This window comes from Columba livia, chromosome 1, assembly GCF_036013475.1.
Source record: "Columba livia isolate bColLiv1 breed racing homer chromosome 1, bColLiv1.pat.W.v2, whole genome shotgun sequence".
NCBI lineage: Eukaryota > Metazoa > Chordata > Aves > Columbiformes > Columbidae > Columba > Columba livia.
This window is the reverse complement of record NC_088602.1, coordinates 29,942,963-29,961,765: the sequence shown is the minus strand read 5'-3', so window position 1 is coordinate 29,961,765 and position 18,803 is coordinate 29,942,963. Positions and strand designations below refer to the sequence as shown.

General features: G+C 36.1%; 1 protein-coding gene across 2 annotated transcripts in view; it reads right to left on the bottom strand.

Moving 5' to 3' along the window:
• Nucleotides 1–18,803, bottom strand: part of INTS6 (integrator complex subunit 6) — a 44,332-nt gene that overhangs the window by 8,058 nt on the left and 17,471 nt on the right. The window contains exons 4-14 of one of the 2 annotated variants that reach the window (XM_065052995.1): nt 15,978–16,067; nt 10,478–10,661; nt 9,387–9,512; nt 8,374–8,528; nt 5,428–5,580; nt 5,164–5,296; nt 4,553–4,647; nt 4,020–4,130; nt 2,160–2,375; nt 1,925–2,051; nt 568–710 (exon numbers count right to left, since the gene is read on the bottom strand). In XM_065052995.1, coding sequence (XP_064909067.1) covers nt 568–710; nt 1,925–2,051; nt 2,160–2,375; nt 4,020–4,130; nt 4,553–4,647; nt 5,164–5,296; nt 5,428–5,580; nt 8,374–8,528; nt 9,387–9,512; nt 10,478–10,661; nt 15,978–16,067 — 1,533 coding nt within the window. The remainder of the gene's footprint in view (nt 1–567; nt 711–1,924; nt 2,052–2,159; nt 2,376–4,019; nt 4,131–4,552; nt 4,648–5,163; nt 5,297–5,427; nt 5,581–8,373; nt 8,529–9,386; nt 9,513–10,477; nt 10,662–15,977; nt 16,068–18,803) is intronic. The other variant, XM_065053004.1, reaches the window with a different exon arrangement.

Genomic DNA, 18,803 nt, shown 5'->3' with positions numbered 1-18,803 from the left:
ATGCAAGGTCACTGGACTGATAGAATGGATGTACGTCCCACAAAAGGGGCAAGGAGAAGTAGTGACTGAAACTGACCAAACTGAGTATACCATCCCATTCACATGATACACTTCATATAAAAGTGGGAGATCACAAGGATCTCATAACTTCTTCCTTATGGCCGACATTAGGAGAGGACCTTGCTAGTCATCCCTGCAAGCTGAGGCCTAGTGACAGACTGAATCCAGCTCCAGTTGGCTGCAGAGTCCAGTCCAGGACTTTGGGTGCCAGAGCAGCTGCTGGGACTTTCAAGATTGGTTTTGTATATTTTGTATTATTTTCTCTATTTTTATTAGTAGCATTAGTAGCGCATTTTTCATTTTTCCAACTCTCTTCTCCCTGTCCTTCTTTCCCTCCCAATCACGTGTCCTTAATGGGAAGGGAGAAGAGGGAGGGGCTAAGTAGGGAGAGGGGAGGAAGAGGGGGTTAACAATACATCTGCCACAGTTTTATTGTCACCCCACAATCAAAATCTCAACAATGGTCTAATCAGTAGTGCACAGACAAAAGCTTTACAGAAAAGTCACCTTTTTGTCCAATTTGAATGGGTTGCCAAATGTATGAAGCCGTCGTGGTTGATCTGGATCAAGCTCTCGGAGTGGAGAAGGTATTTGTTTTAGATACTCCTGGTAGTTTCCCATTTGTGCTATAGGTACACTGTGAACTTGATCTATCACAACAAAAGGATTTATTAATATATAATACTGCTTGCCTTATAAGAATTTAGTCTATATCCACTTCACACCACCAGTTTTCACTCTTTTATCAAATGCATTAACAAAATAGATGTGTGAACCTCACCATTATTCTTGCCTAAATGGTATTTCTAGCATCATGTTTTGAGTGGAGGGAACTTGCTTAAGTGAATCCACATCTTGTGTATTCACCATTATGACAGGGAAATAAGCAGTAGTTGTCATGCATGGATGTCAGTTTTCCAATGTGTCCCATGACATTTCAACAGGGTAGATGGGTGAAAAAACTGAGACTGGGAACAAATTATAACAAAAACATTACTACAAACAAAAGCTGCATTAATGCAAAGTAGTAATGCCACGTTGCATACAGTTTTGACATAACTCTGCCCAGTTTTAGCCACTTAAAATTTAATTGTTTAGGCTAGCATTCTCCCAAAGCAACAGTAATTTTTGACCATTGGAATCAATAAATCTTTAAAATCCATAGGACAGGATTCTAAACTTGTTATAGATTTAAAGTTGCCACATCTTTGATCAAGCAAAATATATGTTAGCAGAAATATCCCCTCCCCGAAGAGCAACTTCACTTGAACACAGATGTAAATCTGACCTAAGTGGTGGCAGGACTAATCCAACACTCGCCCTTACACTGCCCTTCTCTTTTTCTCCACTTATTTAATTGTCTTCTGTTTGATGCCATAAAGCACTACTAGAAGACACAGCAGAAAGGTAAAGGAATAAATTAGTAGACCACTGAACTATTTGCTGCTGGCCTAAAGGGCAAAATAATCACACTGGCAGCACCCAGTGAGCAAGTTTACTTTTCAACTGCTCACAATCCGCTTCTATGGAGAGAGATTGTCACGTTCAGAACTGCCCTGTGGTTTTTTTCTCAGATATATCATGAAAGTAGGCAAAAAGCAGTAAACAAAGAATCTTATGTAAAAGCCCAAGTCTCCTCATACAGACTAAAGGACAGAGCCATGAATCCACATCTTCTCTGTCCTTGTCATTTTTTATTCCAATAAGTTATTTTAAGAAAAAAAAAAAAAATCTAAAAAAGCATGGTTTAATGGCAATATCAGACATCCACTAAGTTTTAAAGAACTACACTTTTTGTCACAGTCTTCATTGTTTTTAATACCTATCATATCACAGGTAGGCAAAAAATAAACTGTTATCTAACCTTCATCTTGTCCTTTGAGGAACTTGCGAGTACTCTTCAGTAAATTAGATCTCATTCGTGTTAACTGATCCAAAAGATTTCTTCTGGGTATGTCATAAGCATTTCTAAAAGTCTGAGGTTTCAAATCCTATGGTTCCAGTAAATAAAGTTCCAATTAATACCACATATGAAACAATATCCAGCATTTCAATGGAAGTATATTGAAAATAACAACATTACACACAGTGGTGCTTACCTTATTCAGCAAAGCTATTTGGAACCCAGCATACTCCTTCATATTGAGGTCTAGAGGTCTATGAGGAATTTCCCCAGTAATCCCCTGTAGCAGATGTTGAAAATCGTTCCTATGTGCCATAGACAGGTTGTGTGATCTGCTTCTGACCTTAATTCCAGTCTCTTGCGCTACCTTTTTGCCTACAGAGCCAATGACTCTATCGGACTCTATTTTGGCCTTAATTTGAAATAAATAAATAAATAAAATTGACAATATACTCTCAAAAGGATTAGTCAGACTTATTCATTTTAAATTCCTACCTAGAAGATTCAACAATGTGCTAATATATTATGACGACCATACCCAGGATGAGTGCTTAAGGAGTGCTTAATACATAACCACTTAATGCTTACTACAACTTTAAATATAGTGAACAGTTTGTGCCTACATCTTCTGCATATTTCTCCTCTGCTGCCCATTATAGTATCTAAGCACCAATATGCATGCAATGCTTTTATTTTCATAAAATGCCATAATTTGACTAGTAGTTCTCTGCAAATCTATCTGTGCTCCCATAAACTGTTTTCTACAGTAAAAGCTAAACATTAACTTTCAAAGGACCGATTCTCCCACAACTATAGTTGTGATCAGTCATATAATGGTATAAACTTTTTAAAAATTCAATATGAGTAGTCATAACACTAGTAAATATGAAATACATGATAATACCTGATTCTGACTAGACAGACCTAAAGCCCCAATATCACATTAGTTTTGTACCAAAATGAAACATGTTCATAAACTCTAGCTTTTTGGCAGAATACAGTTGAACAAAGAGCCAAAAGTAATTTAGTAGCACTTGCCAATGTTGGTTTTGCAGTTTCACAGAAATTTGTAGACTACTCAAAATCTGCATATGTACTTCTTAAGAATACTGAATCTCTACTGGCAGAGCCTTTTAGAAGTTAGAAAAGCTTTAAGTACAATTTGCAGTGCATGTCATTACATTTCAGGAGTCTAAGATGTCTAGGTTGAGAGATTAGTTCACTTCACAGAATACTGAGCAATATGACTATGACTTAACAGGATATACTGTAACCTTCAAGAGGAAAAATAATCATTTATATTAATCTTTTAAGAAAAAGGTGGTCCATAAGAACTCATTAGCTAAGTTACAATTACCTTCAGCACTGCCTCTTGAAGTTTCAAGCCTACTGCATTATCTTGAACAAGAAAACTTGACATGCACAGTTCAATAAAATAAAAGTGGAGGCAGTCAGGTAGAAACGCTTTAGCTGGTGCAGGAGACAATGAAAGATACGGGCACTATTCTGAACACAGTCAACAATTTCAAAAGGTCACTTTCTACTTCTACGTCTGCATCCTTATTTGAGATTCAGAATTATTTCAGTTTATTTTATATTAACTGAACACCTTCCATTTCATTTCACAAGCCAAAGAAAGGACACTTTGTTTGATTCAGATGTACAAAGTACAAATCTCTATTTTCTGAAAAAAATACTAGAACATCTTTAACATCTAATTTAAGACAACATGTTTTCTTTTGGACAAAAGTATGTTACTGTCTGTACAAGTAAAAAAGCTCCTTAAATACAAAAACAAAACAAAAAAACCCACAACCCAAAACAATCTCAATTTGTACCTCTATATATCTTTATAGTTCAGTCTATGAAGTCTATATTTAAATGTCAAGTTTTCTTTAAATCCAGAAAAACAAACTACTTTTTTGCTAATTACTTAGAGGAAGGTATTAAGCTTGATCTTTCTGCTCTTTTTTCCTTCAAAGCCATTGAACTTGAGTATTTTAAGACTACCCTGATATTATAATAAGTTTTTACTGCTCTTTTGCTTCAACATTACCTGCTGACTCAACTTTTTGAGATATGAAATGACACTGTAACTAAGTCCATATTCCACATTGTCAGCTATAAGGTTTGGTGCTCCCATCATTCTCACAGCTTTCTTCAAAGGCTGAAACAGGGAATATATTATATAGTCATATTTAACTTGATAAGTGCTGTATGTATATGTTCAAATAACTCTATCCATTTCAAATAGAACTTTAGGTCCTCAAAGTTAGAAAAGAAGAAAAACAGACTTCCATGGCAGCATCTTTTTTGTTGTTTTAAAGCATTGTTCTGTTCATACAAACTTAAATATTAACAGAGATATCATTTATGTACAAGGCACATCTGATGAAATTTTCATAACATTCAGGTCTCAAGCCTTCCACAGCACTCCAGTGAAACAGTAACTATCATTATGCATAATGTTTAGCTATTCTCTCTTAAATTAATATATATTCTACTTGAAATGGGCAATGCATCCATAGTGGAAAGGTACCTACTAGTTACATAACAAAACAGACATTTTAACACAGTAAGTCATCTTACCCCAAGATAATAAGGAGGCATTGTCTTCAAATAGCTTTCAAATGACTGTCGCCATTTCAATGTAGGCTTTGCCTTGTGTACTTTAAACAAGTCATCTGATGGTTATAAAAATAAAAGAGAAAAAAATGAAAGGCACGTCTAGACAGAATTGCACCTTTTTTTCTAACAAAAGAAACTCTCAAAGAAATGCCAATTTCTCAATGCTTAAATTAGTATATGTACTTTTACATATATAAAACTAAACTAAATATACACACACAAGATTAATGCTGCAGTCAGAAGATGGAACCTGATAAATTATTTATAAAATTGAATTGGTAACTGAGACAACACATTGGGAAAAATGGCTGCTAAAATAATGAAAGAAGTGAGACCAAAACATACCTGAAAGAACCATGATTAAGTAAATCTTACACATTGAGTCTGAGTCATGAAGGTCAGCCAACTGGTGACAACTGAAACAAGTTACTCATGACAAATTCATTGCTCAGCATTACACCTTTCTACAGATGTGTGATTAATACTGGCACTACTTGCAGTAATCTATTTAGATGAGATACAGTTTTAAATTGCCTACCACGTAAGAAAACTTTTTATGAAGTGGTATTTACCTAGCAGTGGAAGGAGGACTGGATAATTGTAAGGCATCACAAATAAATTCACACAATTCAGCGCTGTACTAGCTTTCAAGTAACCAAAAGGATGACCAAGTTCACTGTATTTTGCACTATTGCTCACGTACACCTGCAATAAAACACATTATATCATCTGTAAATTCAAATTACTGTGTTCTGAAATTTCACATCCCATCTTGACTATAAGAGTAAACTCCATGAAGAACAGCAATCTATAAATTCAGTATGCACTCTACTTGCCTGCCAGCAGGTCTGTGGGGATTTTCTTTCCAGGATAAACTGGGTCAGTGGTGAAGGTTCTAACTCGTATTTATCAAAAGGCAGTTTGTCAATGACCATCGGTTCACAGTCAGTGCAGGAGAATTTCACCACAGGATGAGATGTGCGAGGTGGCTAAACATAAGCATCCCATTGTTAGTAAGTCTGCACAATGATTAAAAAGTAGTTGTGCTACGTATGACAATTAAAGCAACACAGTTTCTTCAAAAACAGACATATTTAAGGAGCCTATTCAATACCAGATTAATATTTATTGTTAATGAGTCCTAAGCAGTTAATTTATGATGCTAGCACTGGTTTTAAATTTGAAGAAATCTTCTTTTCTCAATAAATGCCAGTTATTTTACCTAGTAAGTCCAGAACACTATTCAAGTAAAACTTCTTGCATATATACAAAATCTTTACTAATGGAAGTAAATCCCAGTGGGGACAAAAAACATCTTCACTGCTAGTCTGGGGCATGCCCCTTTCTATTGCCCACAGAAAAAGGTACTGTAATTTGCATGTACTGACTTTCTCCAGTGCTTTTCCTCCTTGGCTAACATTACAGTTACAAAATTCAGACTGAATTATAATGACTGAGAACAGCCAGAATTCTGAAAAAAAAAAGAAGCCTTAGAAAAACTTATATTTTAACTAGGCCTGTGAAAAAATATTTCAATTCAAACAATTTCAAGTAGTTCAGATTTTAATCTTTTTATTAATCATGGGGAAAAGGCCTTTGTACCTCACATTTCAAGTATAAATCAACATGATATTTGAAATTTCTTTTGCAGAAAGGGAAAGCTGATTTTTATGTGTGATGAAAATTAGAGCTGCACACCTTCCATTGAAGAGTTTTCAGGAAAGGAACATAAGCTCTTGTACTTACCCCCAAGCCTCCTCCAAAGGCCACTAGAATCTGGGGAAGAGCTCAACTGGGAAGCCTCCTTCCACTTACTCTCTTTACAAGAAGGTAACTAATAAATATATGACGAACTCAGGAAACACTGGGTTTCTTGGACCTTCCTACCACCTCACCTTGAAAGACATTTTTCTATGTCTATAAACTCTAGCCTCTTCCTTTTAGGATGACCCATTCAAAGGTTATCTGCCCACAGAACTGGTTGTGCCTGAAGTGTCTCCCCTCTGAGGAAAGTGACTGTCCAAGCACACACAAAACAGGAGGCCCAACCAACTGAAGGAACCACAGTTCTCTCCAAAAACAATGCCTCAAATAAATAGTTGTGGTGGAGTTTTTGACCAAGCCATGAAGCAATTATACTTGCAATAAAAATGCTGCAAAAAGCTGAACTTGAGAAGTCCAATAACCCTTGGCTGGACAACAGAATTATTTTTAGTTCAGAGCAGTGGGAGCATCCATTTATTTACATGGTGATCTGCCAACATAATTATTAGCAGACTTTCATTTACGAAAGCCTTGATCGTATCATCACCTACAATATGCAAAACAGTTATTGGGGTAGGACTGTTTGAGACAACTCCACTGTGGGTCAGGTAACAGGAAGGAAAATAAAAGTACCTAACTATGGACTCTTGAATAGACAGGAGTTACAACACATACTAAGTTTAAACACTATTTTTTCAGAATAGTAAGGAAATACACTATCAGCAAACGTAGCTCTCCAGCATTGCATAAGGGAAGTCCAACGTGGAATTCCAAATGACAACAGGAATCGAGCTGCACACATAATAGTCCAGTGCTTTATGCAGTTATGAGAGCTAGACATGCTACAATTGAGATAATTTTTTCTCATCTTCTCAACATTTGGGTAAGTCAAATCTCATGACTTTAGCAGATTAGTTTAATAACTCTTCACTTGGCAAGATCTATTATAGCAATCCAAATCATGATCTGCAGTGGCAGACACACTGCACTGACTCAATAGGGTGAATGGAGGCAGATGTGCCATTGATGGTGATTACAGGGAGTACACAGGAGTTTTCCTACAGAGCAGCTTTTTAATATTCAATACACAATGGCGTTTTGCTTTTTTAAACGACTACAGAAAATTTACTTTTATTCATATATGCTAGTTTACGTTGTAGTTCAGAAGGACATTCACATTGTTCAGTGAATGTGCCCACAGACCACATTCCAAAGTATTTCAAAGGACTTTATATTTTGTTAAACAGAGGAGGTAAAATTTTGGAAAAGTTCAACGAGTTTGCTAGTCAGCACACTAGTTTCAGTTGAAAAATAATTCTGTAAAAATAATCACAAAATGTAGGGAATAATTATACAACTGCATTAATTCTTCTTCAATCATTTTCAAAGATGAGTGGAAATACAAAAATATACTATAATAATAATTTCTCAAACAAAACAAAAGGCAGTCACATACATTTTTTATGAAAGAGAACAAATAAAATTAATTCTGTGGGTTGTATTTGAGAAAATGAAGTGAGTGTCTCCATTTAAGATAAATTGAAGGTATGGCGAAAGTGCACAACTGCAAATGAAATTACGTTTGCCTGCTAGAACAAACTATCATAAGGTTTCAAAATTGAGGAGATCATACTATCTTCTATTAATACCATCTGCAAGGCACTGGAATTTGATAGGCTATCAAAGGGCCACCTTATTTCTGGTTTGATACTTTAACAGAGTTCAAACAGAAACACGACATGCATGTACTAGGTCAAGAAATAAATCTGTTCCAGGCAGTTTCTTAATGCTTCAAAGTCACTAAAAAACAAACCCTATAATTTTATGTGCTCATTAGCAATTTATCTGAGATAACTGCAACACAAGTTTACGCGTGTCATTCCCTCTTGGGTCAACATTGTTTTTACATTTGGTACAATAAAGTATGTATCTCAAGATATTTTAAAAGAAGTGGACAGAAAATTCTGGAATATTCCCCCATGCACAAACCCTTAGCCTTATCTAACTTCATTACATACCAGTGTTGGAGAATTTTGATCTGGCCAAAAGGATTCAGGAACAGGCCAATGACCTATAGGAACCCCAGTTTTAGGGTTTGGTCTGACATAAATAAGTTTGTGACAGCTGTGCCAAGGTTGTGGTCCAAAGGGTCTAGATATATCCACCTGCCCATCTACAGAAGAAAAAGGCTTTATGAGTCAAAATAGTGTTAAAACTCAAAAAGAGTATTAAACAACTGTGAAAAGTTTAAGAACTATACCCCCAGGGAAGCTCTTCCTGCAGTTAATATTATTTCTAAGAATAGCAGATAGCTGTCAGTAGGCATTTCTGCAAAAACTCAGGAACTATGAGAAACCACATATGCATTGAACATTTACAGGATCAGAGCTGAGAAAGACAATTATCTGGAGCCCTTCACAATAATCACATTCTTTCTCCTCCCATTATTATTACCAGATAACCTTCAAATCTCCAAGCATTAAAAAAACAGATACACATGACTAATACTGCTGGACTAACTTTTATTGCAGAAAAGCAGGATCTGAAAAAAAAAAAAATTCACAAATACTTCCCAGTAACAGCCAGCTAAGCCATTTAGAATGAGAAGTTAAGGCTGCACAGTCATATTTGTTATTTTAACTCTTAATGCAGCCACTTTACTACACTAAACAAAAAACAATGAGTGTATAAACCCACAGTATTTTCATATTAAGCTATTTACATTTCTAGTTGCTTGAAAACTACTGCTTAAAACTCATGAACCCATGTAACTTGACATGAAAAACTGTGTTTAAGACTACCTGAGTACTATGACCAAACACAGAGGTTTTACACAGCATCTAGCAGCTACAGCCAGTATTTTGAAATAGCACAACAGAATTTCAGACACAGCAGGTACTTCATGTAGTAACGTCTTTTAAATTGAAACAGTTTTCCTTTTCTTTTGGCAACTATTACATTAAGTTAACTAAACTGTATTGATAGTCATCCCTGTCATTTGATATCACAGTGTAAAAAAAATCTCAAGTACCATCAATTGGTGAAGGATCTGGTCCAGCTTTTTCAAAATTTATTACCACTCCACTTTGCACTTTTTGCACCAATGACTCAAGACACTGATTCAGCATTCTTGGAGAGCACACACAATATGATCGACCTAAAAAAAACAGTCAAGGTTAAGGTGCCTCAGTGTTTCTGCCCTTATTTTAACTGGGATTATTCAAAACTTTACCCACCACACATATTAATTTATATATGGATCACTGATTCAAAGCTGTTACCAAACAGTCCTTCTTTGTTTAAGCAGCAAAGCAGCCTAGTGAAGCAGTGACAGTGTTACAGGCACCTCATTGGAAATCTTTGGGTTTTAGCCCCTTAATGACTTGAACTCAAATTCTTAGTTGCATTCACGGAAAATGGGCTCCCCCTTGTGACAGACATCAACACTTAACTGTCCATGACTTTCAGTCAAAGCACTGTTAGTATAGCCTACATTACAGTCAGAAAGCATCGGAATCAAATCCTTTTGGAATGCTTTTTAGATCACTGCTTGCTTTCTAACATACCCCCACCCCAATGTATCAGAAGAATCATCATGTTTTTAATACGGGATGTAATGAAAAACTTTTACAAAAAATTATAAAATTAATGCATGAGTTTAATCTGGAATATAATTTCTAAGAGATTAAGAATATAAATTATGATGGAGCAAGAAGTAACAATTTTGGAGAATTATTATGTATTCTACATTGCAGAAATTCCACATTGCAGAAATTCTACATGCTTTGGAGGGGAAAAAACAAAACAAAAAAACCCAAAACAAACAAACAAACCAACCAACCACAACCCAACAGGTTTCTTTCATTTTTGGTTTCTTTAGATCAGACTATACCATGAATTTAGCAAAACTATACTGCTGAACAGACTCAATTCTTACATTAAGTTGTCTGTAGCTTTAATGCAGTAAGTGTCTTTAGTTTTATTGTATCAGAGTTCCGAACTTTTACAATATAAGAACTTAGAAATACTTATTCCACCACATGTACATAATTAATAGAGCTAAATTGAATTAATTTTCATTTTCAAAAGCCCTGACTTTTCAAAAGAAACCAGGGCACCCACCTCCTGTGACTTCGCACATAGGTGTGATTGCGGAGTCATCCACTGGTACCCCCGTCATCTGCTCCGTTTCCGGTGCTGTAACACCAGGCAAACGGAGAACCAAAGCAAATAACCTCTGATCCCATCGAAAGGGTTCCTTAGTCAACTCACTTCCAGGTAGAGGGGAATTTAGAGGTAAATGGAGCTGTAAAGGAATTTAAATCTGTGAACATACTGCTTTGGAAAAAAAAAAAAAAAGTAAGGTTACAGATGACAAGTCACTCTATGTAAACACACTTATAACCCCTCTACAGATACTTATAATTTGATTCAGGTACAGTACATTACAAGCAAGACACCCATAATTTAATCCAACACTTTAAACATTTCAAGGCAACGTGATGCGTGAAGTTGAGAGTTCCAAACCAAGTGGGAACAACAACTTTTAAAAACTGGTCTAAAATTCAGAATCAATAGAATACTTTCTTTAGAATTTCAGCAGGAAGAACTCCTTCACTGCAGCGTTCTTTTGTTCAAACAATTTTCTGCAGAACAGGCCCATTCTCAGCTCAGTGTTTTCCTCAGTTCAAGATAAAAAGCACAACTGAATGAAAAGGTAATGTTAATCTAAGACTCCTACAGAAGAAATATAACTCAAAAAAATCTAGCTGCCAGGATCACCTACTCAAAATAATTGAGCTTCAATAAGTGAACTAATATGGTAGTTATGCTATAGAATTGGAATGCAGAGACTTTACATAACAGGTGTATCCACAATCATGCCTGTCCTGTAAGTGAAAACCAGAGATTAAGATTAAAATCAACACTGCAACGCACAATGAGTTCTCACTTCTGGGTAACAGATAACAGTAGCCACAGCTACCCATACAGGGAAGAGTTGCTTGCCATGTGCCATTGTATTGCCTCTGTCTGGGAAGAACTACACAGAAGTTTCAGTTCCAAATACCGAATATACCGTCCAGGGACATACATAAATGGGAGCATTTCTTTTTTGCTTTAATTCCCAAAAGAGACTGTAAATATATTCAAGTTTCAGTGCAGCAGGCTTGAAGCCTGAAAATACAGCAATGGTCAGGATATTATTTATTTACCAGCAACAGCCAACAGAACATCTAAAATGCCCAGGGCTAGTAGTAGTTTTAAACTACTTAACAAACAAACAAACAAAAAAAACAACCAACCAAAAACAACAACAACAAAAATCAATGCTTTAGCCTCTAAGAAACAGCACAAGGCATTCAAAAGACTCCAGCCTCTCCTTTTAAATCCAGATACCTCACACAGATTACTGGGAAGAAGAAACCTTACCAAAACATCCAACTACAGAAGCACTGAACAGATAGACTAGATTTACAACAATTAAAAATTCCAGAAAAATCTGATAGATCCCTGGCTGGTGATACCACTGTCAGTACAAGCAAAATTCTCATTTCATCTGGAGCCCTGTAGCTATAAAGTGGAAAAAAAAAAAGTCCCCAAAGCAATGACTCTAGTGGTGTAAACAGTTCCATTGCTTGACCAAATACAAGGGTTAAGCCCAAAAAATGAGGCAAACTCAACACTTTCCTTTTTGAGCAGCATCCAAAAAAATCCCAATTCTCAATCTCAACTTTATGTTAGGCCAGGAAACTACTGGTCTGTTTCAAAACTTGATGCAAATCCACAAAAGCACCCGTGACAAACTTGCTTCATTTCTTAGTTCATAGTGGTTAGTTAAGCAGTTTGCAACTAGCTGTTGAAAAAGTTTTTTTGCTTGCTTGTTTTTAAAGGATGAACATGAAAGCATTAAACCTGATTTCCAAACTGGAAACCTCAGCTATTTTTATTTACATAATCCCTAGCATCTCATATTGAGAAAAATACATGTATTTGTGTTTGAAAAACAGTCATTTTTTTTATACAATCTAAAAGGCAGGAGCAAACACAACAAATGCACTCTCATAAAATGTGAGCAAGAATCAGAACACTTTGGATTTTTCAGTGCACCTGATGCTTCCTCCTGAATTTCTGCTTTTGCTGAATAAAAGCATTAGAGAGCTCTGCAGTGGCAGGGTAGATGGTGAGAGCGCAATGTTCTTCTGGCAATGACTGCACATACAGGCTCACACATACATTACACTAGCACTGGTTAAGCTTTAGTACCCAGGTAATTACAGACAGCTTCATCTCGAGAAATCTCATAAAAGGTTGTTGCACGATTAGATACTCTCTCTAAAGAGACAGTCAACTTCTCTGTCTTCTTGTATCTAAAAAAAATCTTAAAAAAAAAAATCTATCTGCAAGTAACCTTCCTTGCAGGCTTTTCTGGTAACCATAAAAAGAAAAGACATCTAACATTCCAAGCAAATGCAGCATTTCATCCTCAGAGGACTGAAGGACTGAGGATGAATGACAATATTCAAGCCCAGCTGAGAAAACAAGCCCTTGATAGACTGAGAAACTCTACTTGGAATTAACAACAGCATTATGTTTTCTTATATTTTTCAATCCGATGGTGTGCAATTATAACACAGAGATAGAAATCCACAAATTGTTCTTCCATAGGAAATAATTTAAGATCACAGAGAGACATCAGGTCAACTGACATCACACCAACAGCACGCTGCACTTGGCCATTCTGATGCCAGCACTAACCGTGAGCAAGTGCACACTGAGCTGATAGTTCCACAGAATTCACAGATCACAAGCTCTGGGGCTCAGCGCTAAACACTACAATCCTGGCAACTCCTGCCAATGGCAATAACATGGATGAGGAAGGATGGGAACACACACCTAATGAGATCTGCCACAGATTTCCCGCAAAACTTGTTGAGAGATCAAGATTTTTAGCTAGAATAACTATGATTTAAAATATTATGGAGCATTTACAATTCATGATTACTTGTGAAAGTAACCAGGATCTTGCCACTTATTCGTTATTTTGGCAGGGATGTAAGATGATCAACTCTGGAAAGGATCAATGTGACAATGTGAAAGAGTTCTGCAACGAAAAGTCAAAAAAAATATAGAAATCACTGATTCCTCCTGTAAGAGTCTCTTATAACTAAAAGATCGGAAGAATGGCAACATGCAGAAGCCAAGCAGCATTGCTCATGCTTTTTGTTTGCATAATCTGGGTCAATAACTCAGTTTCAGTCTTGCAAAACAGGAGTTTAATGCTCCCTCTTAAAACAGAGGGTACGTAGAAGGAAGATAAGGGAAGATAACCCAGCAGCTGCAAAACCAAAGTATGCCATTTAATGGCATAATGTAAAGATGAATAAAATAAATCCCTTCAAGGAACTAAACACTTCTTAAGAAAGATCAGGAAAGGGCTAAGACCAAGTTTGAGGGATCAGGCCAGAAGTGAAAGTCACCCCAAGAAGAATCCATAGCATGAGATCAATAATTAATTATGGTATTCCAACAGTATGAACCCATTCACTCCTCAAGTTACAACTGGGACAAGTGAATCCAGGGAAGAATCTGGTCAACACGCCATGCTCAATGCAGAACTGATGCTGGCACTTTTTAGTACAGCAGCAGTGATGTGTTAGAAGTCAGTGCCAGAAGGGACAGGACTGAAAATCCCACTAACTTGTGCTCATGGAGAAGATATTTGCATAGACTGCATAATTTCCGTCCTTCGGTCTGAGGAACCACATCCATCAGAGACAAGATAGCACTGAAAGGGCTGTAAAACCCACATGAAATTCCACAAAGGAGCAGGACATCTGAAGATTTCAGCAAGAGCTCTGAAACAGGGTTTAAGCTTGACTGCTTCACACTAGGGCAAATGACAGTGTTCCCATAGTGATAAAGCTGATGTCATTGGTAAGAATGCAAATGTTCATCTGAATGACAAAGCTTTGAGAAAACTTGCCTCCAAGTTCCATGCTGGCTTCACAGGCTTTCCAAAAACAACTACTCCGTTGGTTCTCTTGTATGTAAGTTTTAAAAGAACTAAAAATGCACTGCCTTCGTCCACGATAAGAACTTTACACAGGAAGTAACAACACTTTTGTCATAGCCAGTGGGATATGATCACTTCTGAAAAGCCTCCCTAAAGTTAAACCCAAAGAACACATGAGACATTTGAAAGTGACTGAGAAGCTTTGTTACTGAACAGAAGAGCAACAACGGATTTCTGTATCTCCAGGGTGGTGTGACTGTATTAATTCTGCTTCATTTCTGCATGTCCAACTTGAGAGGTAGTTGCAAAGAACACTCAAGCTACACTAAGAAAAATTCTGATCAACAGAACACATGTTGACAAAAGCGAAAGATCATTCCTGAAAGACAGAAGCACTGTGGATGCTGTTCTACTCAGTATTTGAGACCACAGCCAATCACTGGATTAAGCTGAAAATATCTTATTGGATAAAAGAAAAAAGTGATGAAAGTGAGGTTTTGCAGACAACCTACTTGATATCACAGATCCAAGCATTCCGTTCCAGTTATTGGCTATCACTGCTTGTTAGCAGTCCACATAGAACCATCAGGTCATTTAACTATTTAAGTCAGATAAATTACAAAAACACTCAAATACTACTTTCTGTACAAGCAACTTCTTTAAGTGCTGTAAGAGTGTGATATAATACAGTATTAGGATAAATTCAAGTAAGTAATGAACAGCAATGTGTGACAAGTTAATCTGTATAGTCAAACGTGGGGTAACACACAGAGAAGTCTGAATTCTTCCCTTAAGTTTTAGGACAGATCTTTGGACACTAACCTTTTTACCAAAAAGGGAATGAGCTTAGGGATTTTTTGTTGTTGTTGTTGTTGATATTGTTTGGGTTTTTTACTACTGCATGGAATAGACACTGAGCTGGTCAGACCATCCCTATTCCCTAGTGATCTCTTTCGTCTTTTTAAGGAAAGAATCCAAAACAGCCAGTAAGTTGAAACAGTTCATGGGCCTCAGCATGTGCTACAGGGCTGAGTTTGCCAGATGTCTGAGCAACTACTCCAGTATATTAAGATCTGGGGTTTTACACTGCTCTACAGATTTAATTTGAAATACACTTATTCAGCTCTTATCTTGGATTATAAGAACACTACTGATTTGATTATAATCACTTTAAGAGCCCAGCGTGAAAGAAGTACATATTTCACATACTCCCTAGCAGCCACACCCTTTGGGAAATCACTACATTAATTTGAGTCTATGCATAAAGAATTTATATCTGGACCAATTAAACACATACATGCTTTACAGAAATCAATTTCTTCTGCTAACATATTTGAAAAGCCATGAACTCCCTGGTTAGAAATAGCAAACTGAGTCTACTAAACAGACCAATAGTTGTGCTATAGGCTTCTGTCACAAGTGGTAAGGAAAAAGAACTATTCAGATTTTTGTAGTAATATTGCACAATATTTCCTCAAATTAAAAGGAAAAAACATGCAAGTTTAAGATAGTATTGAGTATACTTTTGAGTAATTTTTGCTCCTACTGTAAACAGTATTTTAACATAACATTTACTACACACCCTTGTAAACAGAGGTCAGATCTTACCTCTTCCTGTATCCCGCTGGTAGTAGTTAATTTACTTCCATCAGTAACTGTTATAATTATTGCTGGCTCCAGAAAAAAGGGGTTTCGTCCCTAAGGGAAAAAAAGCCATTTCATTTAAAATACTGTAACAAATTCGCAAGCTTCTGTTCAGTCATTAAACGGCCACCGATACCCACTGACAAAACAAGGCCTGAGGTATTTAAATGCATGTATTATACAGTACAGAGCTATGGGTTTCTGAGTCTTGTTGCAGTTAGGCCACGTAAAGCTACACACTATTCAATAAATGCATACTAAAACATGGCAAAAATGGCTAATATTGAACTTGAAGAACAAAATCTACTGCACTATTCTGACAAACCAGCAGCTATTTAGAGGAGACACCATCTCTTCAAACAGAGGCACTTCCAATTGCTCCTATTCCAGGTTTGATTTTATGCACAATTTAATTACTGTATGACCAACCGAAGTATTTGCATAGTACCTTCTGATTATGATCCTTGGGTTAAGAGCTAATGATCTATATATTAAGGAAAACTGACATGATTAGTACCAGTTATATTTTGACCAAAGTGGTTCAACCATGCATGCAACACTTACTTCAGAAACAAATACATGAAACTTTCCATATGAATCATTTAAGATATAAACACATGCGAGGTAAGATATTCTGTGACCCCACCAAGACATTCAACTAGTTCAGCTGTAACAAAAACCCTTTGGTTTGCTGTTGGCCTTTCATCTTCTTACTACCAGTATGCTAGGAGCCTTCTGTCCCTCCTGAAAAAGTAAATCCAAAAGTAACCCATGCACATGTCAACTCCAAGCCCAAGGTAGCACATTCTACTCTAGTGAGGGTTAAAGGCAGACTGGATAAAGGACACCACAAGCTTTTGTTTTGTGAGCCTTAATGTCCTTCTACTGCCAAACTTAAGGCCTTGCTTTTCTTCTTCAGAATACAATAAAGAAAAACACAACTAAACACATACTTTCTGTTCATAAGCAGAACTAGGCTATCTTATGAATGCTTATAATTTACTCTGAAAATATGGAGAGAAAACTAATAGATTTAAAGACAAAGACCATTTAAACCGATTTTTTAAAACCCATTTGATAGAAAGGATCATTTACTGATTGTGTGCTTAGAACAGAAATATCACCTAATGATTTGGAATATATTTGGTAAGAGGTGTCCAGTTTGAAGTGGCATCACATTTACGGTGATCAATTTATTATATGTCAACAGAAAAATTAAGTTATTTGCTCAATATTTTCTCAATCCTTAGTGAAAATCCTAAAATTGTTTTAAAATAGCATATCATTACTACAGACAAAAAAAAATACACAAAACTAAAATTTAACAGAGAAAAATCAATCTCTCCCATGAAAGCTAAGCTAGTTCATAATTCAATTTAAACAATTATTCAAAAGAATTTAAGTACTCTCAAAATACACTCAATTTCAATTCAAATTATTTCCTAAGAATATTTGACCTTATTTAATTCTGAAGAACAGTTATGGTAATGGTATTCTGCCAACTAGTAGTTCACCACAACTGCAAAATAGCAGCTGGAAGCTAATTATATTGCACTGAAATAATACTGAAAGCAGGGTTTCTATCTAGAGGAAAAGAATATTGTTCTCATGAATACTGAATATAAAAATATTTAATCCTATTGTTAATAAATGACTGTAAAAATAAATTGTCAAATGATAAAAATCATAAGATTTTTGATTAAGAATGTCATAAGCAATGCTCTTCAGGTCAATATTCTAGTCCAACTTGAAATATGAGTATTAAAAATATAGTCTCTAACAATCCCTATTATTTGGATATCCTCATTATCTTAAACACTTTTGCGTAGCTCAGCTATAATCTTTCTCAATTTTACCCATCCAAAATTTAAGCCTTAAATTCAAACGCTTTGGTCTCAGAATTATTATAAAATTGTAAGGAAGGAAACAAGAGATTCTAAGCTTAAGTGCCACCAGGAAAAATGTCTGAGGGAGATATTACTTCATCCTCCATCCATCTTTTATAATTTCACAAGCATTTTACCCGTACAATGGATGATTACCTTAAGTCAAAAATCAACCCACACAGCCACATACTTAGAGAAGTAAGAAGCTCTTTCCACCAGAACAACATTGATTTGTAGCCAGAGTAACAACCCATTTGAGAATCTCTGACCCCAAAGACAAAGTAACTCACATCTCCACATGTATCATCTACAGGATAACTGTGGAAACACTAGCAGTGCACTGTTGCAGAACAATCCACACCTGTTCAAGTAATAAAGGAAAGTTTCCCCTTGAAATCTCTTCTTCATTAGTTAGATGTAAAAATACAGTCACATTGAGATTATCAACTCATCAATACAGCTATAAATATTACCCTTTCTCAAAAGAGTTTATTAAATCAAGTCACAGAGTATACAACCCACTACTGAATTAAAGACAAGTGAACAGAGCTGAGTTCACTTTGCTGCACTTAGGTTCACGGCTCCACGCAATTTAGAAACATTAGTATCTATGTTCCACTTAAAGTAGCAGAAACAGAATATATCAAAGAAGAATTTCTGATAAAGCGCCTATTATGGAGGTTTACTATTTTTGACTAAAAATTTCCATGTCATTAACATGGAAACACCACTGACTGTACTCCTCACCTTCGCTATATGAAGGCATACAAAACCAGTACTAAGTCAGGTATAAAAAAAAACACAAAAACAAACAAACAAAACAACAAAAACCACACACATGCACACACACAAAAAAACACACACAAAACAAACAAAAAACAAAAAACCAAAACCACACAATCTT